Source organism: Epinephelus moara, chromosome 5 (genome assembly GCF_006386435.1).
Source record: "Epinephelus moara isolate mb chromosome 5, YSFRI_EMoa_1.0, whole genome shotgun sequence".
Lineage (NCBI taxonomy): Eukaryota > Metazoa > Chordata > Actinopteri > Perciformes > Serranidae > Epinephelus > Epinephelus moara.
The window spans coordinates 4,252,113-4,258,141 of record NC_065510.1 but is presented as its reverse complement, the minus strand read 5'-3'; the positions used below and the strand labels follow the sequence as shown (position 1 = coordinate 4,258,141).

General features: G+C 44.2%; 2 protein-coding genes across 3 annotated transcripts in view; both read right to left on the bottom strand.

Moving 5' to 3' along the window:
• LOC126389875 (myelin and lymphocyte protein-like) overlaps positions 1-3,735 on the bottom strand; it is a 15,931-nt gene extending 12,196 nt beyond the window's left edge. For both annotated transcript variants that reach the window (XM_050043831.1, XM_050043830.1), the window contains exon 1: positions 3,485-3,735. In XM_050043831.1, the coding sequence (XP_049899788.1) occupies positions 3,485-3,574 (90 nt within the window). In that variant the 5' untranslated portion in view covers positions 3,575-3,735. The remainder of the gene's footprint in view (positions 1-3,484) is intronic.
• The window catches only part of LOC126389801 (NACHT, LRR and PYD domains-containing protein 12-like), a 140,056-nt gene that overhangs the window by 62,380 nt on the left and 71,647 nt on the right, over positions 1-6,029 (bottom strand). The window lies entirely within an intron of this gene.

The window sequence follows — 6,029 nt, the reverse complement described above, 5'->3', positions numbered from 1 at the left end:
TATCCGCAGCCGAGACGCTGCTGCCCCAGCAGACTACTCCGTAAAAGATGGCTGATGCCACCACAGTGTCAAAGAAGGTCTTCAGGAGCGCCCCCTGCACTCCAAAAGACCTGAGCCGCCTCAGCAGGTAGAGTCTGCTTTGGCCTTTCCCGTACAGTGCTGTTATGTGATCAGTCCAGTCCAGTTTATTGTTAAGATGAACACCCAGGTATTTATAAGATGTCACCATCTCAATGTCCTAACAAGGTGCAGGAAACCCAAAATAGGATGGACGCAGGGTCTCAGGAGGTTAAAGATGATCAGAGCACGTCTCTTTAACTCTTCGGCAGCTGTCGGATGTGTTCCCATCATTTTGCCTATCCTGTATTTCCAGCACAGAGCAGGGCGTCGCCGCCTCCGTTCACTCTACACCTCTGATGATTGACAGGCTGCATTATTCATGGAGCTCCACCAGACTCCACCTGCTCACACACTCTCTGTTTCTGTGTGAGTGTTGGTTTCACAAGGTCACGTCTGTATTGCAATGAAATGTGGGTTATTAAATCAGTTAAGTCTGCACCCTATGTGGACTTTCTGAAAGTCTGCGCAGAGTCTGCTTGAGGCCCCTGTGGACTGGATGAATTGTGGATTTTGAGCCGTCAGCACTCCCAGACTTCTCGAGTCGGTGACATCCGGACATTTGGATTCAGCCATAAAGCTGTGCTGAGGTGAAATGAAGAGCACTTCCTGGTTCAGAGTTCATCTCTTTTTCTTATTCAAACTTCCTGTGCCTGCGACACACCAAAGGGTCAGCCCAAACCTCAAGGCTCACCTGGATTTATATCTGTGCACAATGTTTCTCTAACGTGTGTAATCACTCTTGTCACAACATGAGACAATAGAGACAGAATAAATAGGACGGTTAGCTTTCATGATCCTGTCTGCATATTCATTTTTTCCTCTTATCTTTCAGTGGTAGGTCTTCTTCGCTGGTGCTTTGCTGTCATTTGCTTCGTACCATAAAGCGATCCATCGTCACGGCATTCTCCTTCTAACTCTTATCGTCCCTCACACTGGCTGCCGATCAGGGCTTGGATGTGTCACACACTTATTGAGCCTTAAGCTCCGCCTCCAGGGGTGACTGCAAAACGAACCTGTGCTTTCTCTCAGCCAGCTTTTTCATGTGAAGCCATCAAAGAATGGAACAGGCTTCCTGACGCTTTGAGAAATACCACACGTTATCGCAGTTTCTCCCGTGAAATGAAAAAGTGGATTTTAAGCAGTCAGTCTCGTCAGCACTGATCTCAGACAGATGTTAGAGGTTACCTCAGCAGGTACACAGATGTCACATGTTTCCCTCGTGGGTGCATGTGCTGCTAACTTTGCCACGTGTGACGTATTTATTGTATATTTCTTACTGTAAATTGTGCTGTGCAGCCTGTGTCTGTCATGTTTGTTGTGTGAGGCAGAGAAACTGTTAACTGTCACTGAAATATTGTATTTCCACCATGTGATGTGCGCTCACTGTCCTGTTGCGTATATGAGGCATCCGCAGCAGTAACCTGCTCACTGTATAAGGTCGTTACTGTACATTTCATATTGTCGTCTGTACCGTGCAGTGTGAACTTACTGTAAGGCGCCTGCACTGGTAACCTGGGGTCTCATTTATACAACAGCTCCAAACTAAAAATGTAATCTGGACAAAAGTCAAAAATGGCTTTTGCGTGGGAAGTGGCGTTTGCCTCTTTCAGGCCGCGCTTTGTGTTTATAAATGAGACCCTCTGTCACTTTACAAGGTTAGCTACGGTGTTTTTATTAGATTGTATTTTGTACCGTGGAGCGTGTCCTTACTGCTTCTATCATGGTAGGCTCGTGGCTTTGCTGTAGTCTGTATCGCACCTTGAGTTTTATTTTTTTTCATTGCGTTATGTGAAGGACTACAGATGGAAATAAGCGTATTGCTAAATCTGCTGCAACCATGTTTTCATTTCATGTAAATGATTAGTGTCATTGCATGCTGTCCTTTTAGGAACCAAATAAACTAAACTGATCATTCTCACGCTCAAACAGTGACAGACAGGTTCACTGTGAAGGTTTTATAGATTAAATGACATTGAATAACATTTTTTAGCTATAGTTTGCCTCTTAATCAGGAAATGGGAGCAGCAACATACTGAAATTATAATCAAACATTCATTCATAACTGTATGTATGGGCGCGGTTGAATATTGCAATAATAATGTGTGGTTACCACAAAATCCCACAGCACACTGCTGGAGAAGCACTGTAGCTATCAAACCTCAGCTCAACACTTTATATTTCTATAGTTCAATGACATTTAAAGAACTTGATGTGCTTGTTGTTTTTATGTTGATATGACACAGAATGAAACACTCCAACAACAAAACAGTTCACCTGACACAGAGTTCCTGTCAGACATGTGACACATTTATTTAGTGTCTGATGAACTCAAAACTTTTCTCTCACTGTGTTGGACTAAACTAAACGTTTGGAGCCGTTTCTAAAATATCTGAAGTGAGTGAGTGAACTGGGTTTTACAGTGTTGAAGGATTGTTGCACACCCTGTTAAGGTTTGGGGCTCATTCATTTTCAAAGGACCTGTAGTGAACTACTGTTCATTGTTTTAAGCAGCTTTGTTGTTATGACGTGTCGGATCATCAGTTCAGAATGTGCCTTACTGTTATGTGCCGTCATGTGCTCTGGTGTGTCTCTTTATAGGTGTGTGTGTGTGTGTGTGTGTGTGTGTGTCTTTTACATGCATCAAGAATTGTATGCTGCTCAAACAGATTTGTTCGAGAAACATGACATGATGATGAAGACTTTAAAGGCCTCAGATTCTGTTCACATGTCACATTTAACTGTTGTCTTTCTGTCTTGTCTTTGTCTTACGCCACAGATTGCTCCTTCATGACATTTCACTTTTAAATATGTGTAAAGGGACGGTAAGGCCGAGTCTTCACTGTCTGACACTGTGAGTTGGCAGCAGCATTATGGCTCAGTGAGACATCAGGCAATAATCTGATAACAACAATATCAACGCTGAAGGTTTTCTCAACCAAGAGGAGAAATGTGGTGAAATAATTCCTGACTTGTTCTCTGCAGAGTTTCTTCTTTCAGGAAATAAAAACTGTGAATCAGAATCTGTGTGAAAGGAGTGAAATATTCAGAGGGAATTTAGATTTAGGTTTCCTTTTCTTCAATAAGATTTTTGAGGATTTACATGGAGTCGTTTGTTGAAAAGCAGCTGCTGATGTGAATAAACCTGTTCATCAGTCAGCAACAGATTCACTATCAGCTGCTCTCAGCTGTCATCAGTGTTCAGGGCACAACAGTCAGACTTTATGTTCAGTTTACGAGTTTAAACTCGTTATACGGGATGTTCTCCTGAGTGCGTAAAAGCTGCGTAAACGTGACCGCACCGGAGACAAACAGTCATGTAAAGCAGATTAAACCGTGTGGTGCAGCTGGAGCTGCTGTTTCTTACCAGCTCAGGCAGGTAGAGGATGTCGGGGATGGTCGTGCATATTCCGATCCCGCTGGGGAGGTTCCCCATGGTGGCAGTGTTGGAGGCCATCCTGCTGCTGCTGCTGCTGCTGCTGCTGCTCGGACTGAAGCGGGACTCGGAGCTGCAGCGGTTAAAACCAGGAGGAGCCGACCGGAAAAACCGGAATATCCATCAGCCGAGCGGAGAGACACACCCGGCGGCCCGCACACACCGGAGCTGCTGCTCAGAGTGGCGGTGAGGCCGCTGAGCTGCGCCGGAAGTTCAGAGTGAGACAGACTTATCAATGTTTGACCAGCGTGACTCATTTATCACCATGACAACCTGCAGCAGCAGCTCTGCATCATCAACAACAACAACAACAACAACAACAACAACAACAACAGTAATTACGCTGTAATGACGTCAAATTGATGGTGGTTTTTCCTGAGTTTTGGTTTTGTTTCTTGTAGATTTCACGTCAATCAAATTGTTTTATCAAATTGTTTTATCAAACCCACGCTGACACGGGGAGAACATGTCAGAGCACCTGGAGGAAACCCACGCTGACACAGGGAGAACATGTCGGAGCACCTGGAGGAAAACCACGCTTTATACTGTGACATGTTTCTTGTGTGTCACATGCATTTAACGGAAAACCATTTTCTGCTGTTATCAACTCTCAGCACCATCGTATTAGCAATTAACTGCTCACTGTTGTTCATACATACATGCTCTTTATTTCACTTTTTGTGTCACGCTCTAACACCAACTCCTCATGCCTTCCAGCTCGGTCCGTCACGACGTGTCGACCGCTGATATGTTTACATCTTTCTATTTCTTTCTTCTAATTCATATTTTCAGTTTTTTAGCTCAACCTGAAAAGTTCACCTCATGTCAGGACACATAATGTTTGTAAAGAGATTAATAACGTGAATCAGATCTGCGGTCCATCTTGTGACTGAAGACAAAATCGTTGTTGGATGTTTTTCTCCTTTGACGGAGCTAGGCTAACAGTTTCCCTCTGCTTCCAGTCTTTGTGCTAAGCTAACCGGAGACAACAGGCCAACAGGATTTCACATAACATCCACGTTATCATGAGACAGCATGTTTAGCTGAAATATAAGACACCTTGATGTTTTTGATGTGGTAACACCTGATCTCAGGTCGGCAGCCTTCCACACCTCACACTGTAAACAACAGATCCATGGAAACAACAAGCAGCTTGTTTGGCAGCCGAGCTGTCGGACAAACACCTCAGATAATCGCCCAGCTGGATCTGGTTTCCTGCCGCTGTCATCCAATCTCGCTGCCCGGAAAACCTACTCCTGATAGAGACAACAGTCTGTGGACACGAGTCCGAGGAGACGAGGACTCCTGGAGACAAAACCAGGAACCAGAACTCCTCTGCTGTTTCTTCAAACTACAAATCCTCTTCAACACAACAACGAGACCGAACCTGTCAGCTGTTCCACTTCTTTCTTTCAGTAAGTTTTCCTCAGTCATCACAAGCAAACGCTCACATGAGATATATTCACAACCAAAAATGAATCACACGTTTTTACATTTGTATTGGCATTGTTCCACCATTTAACCCCAACAACAGAAACACACGTCTTATAATCTCTTTTTACAAATACCATCAAATCATACTCGCTCTCCTAAACTTAAAAAAACTTTTGTACACAGTCTGGGAGTGACTTCATTTTTGCTTGGATCATCAAAATTATAAAATCATTAAATTTAATGGTTTGGGAATTTAAAAACAGCACATTAGTGTGATCAGAGTAACCAGCCTTATTAATAATTCATATGGTTTGATTTTGTGGTCAGACTATTGAATCATTGAGTCATTAAAGAGGCTGACTCCACTAGGGCTGGGCGATAATCGAAAATTAATCAAAACCGACATTCAGAACCTCTAACCGACGTAGTCTTGCTCGTGTTGGTCATTTCTTCTTTTTTATAAATTCTGTTAATACCTTCCCCACTGTGTGTGTGTGTTCATGTACTGTCCCCTTAAAAATGTACTGCGTGTGTCGTCATGTGACTGCGCCCCGTCCAGTCCGCGACGCGGAAGCAACATGGAGGAGAACTCCGGTCTCCCTCTGAAGTCATCGAAATCCAGGCAGTGACTTGTGGCGTCAGAAACCAACGAAAAAGGCATCCTTTAACGTCAGCATGATACGTGGCCAATTGCCATCATAGTTTAACGGTGCCTGGTGGCATCAGGGGCAAACGCAGCGGGACAAGGAACTAACACCGACTTTCACCCAGGGTGGTGTTCGCGTCCTGTAAGATTGTAAAGCCAAACCCTGTTCTTCTTTCCTAATCCCAACCATGTGTTGTGTTGTTAAAGGAAAAAAAGGTCAATTTACGGTGTTGTACCAACGTAGTGCTTTTATTTCATGTGTGTCTGACTGTGTATGGTGGAGCTGCTGAATGGATTTGTGGAGTTTGTTAGTTGCAGTTAGCAGCTAGCTCTGCTCGCAGCCTTCACAGCTTCACCCCGCGGGACTCCACTCAGTCCGGACTGGAGAAGGTTTGT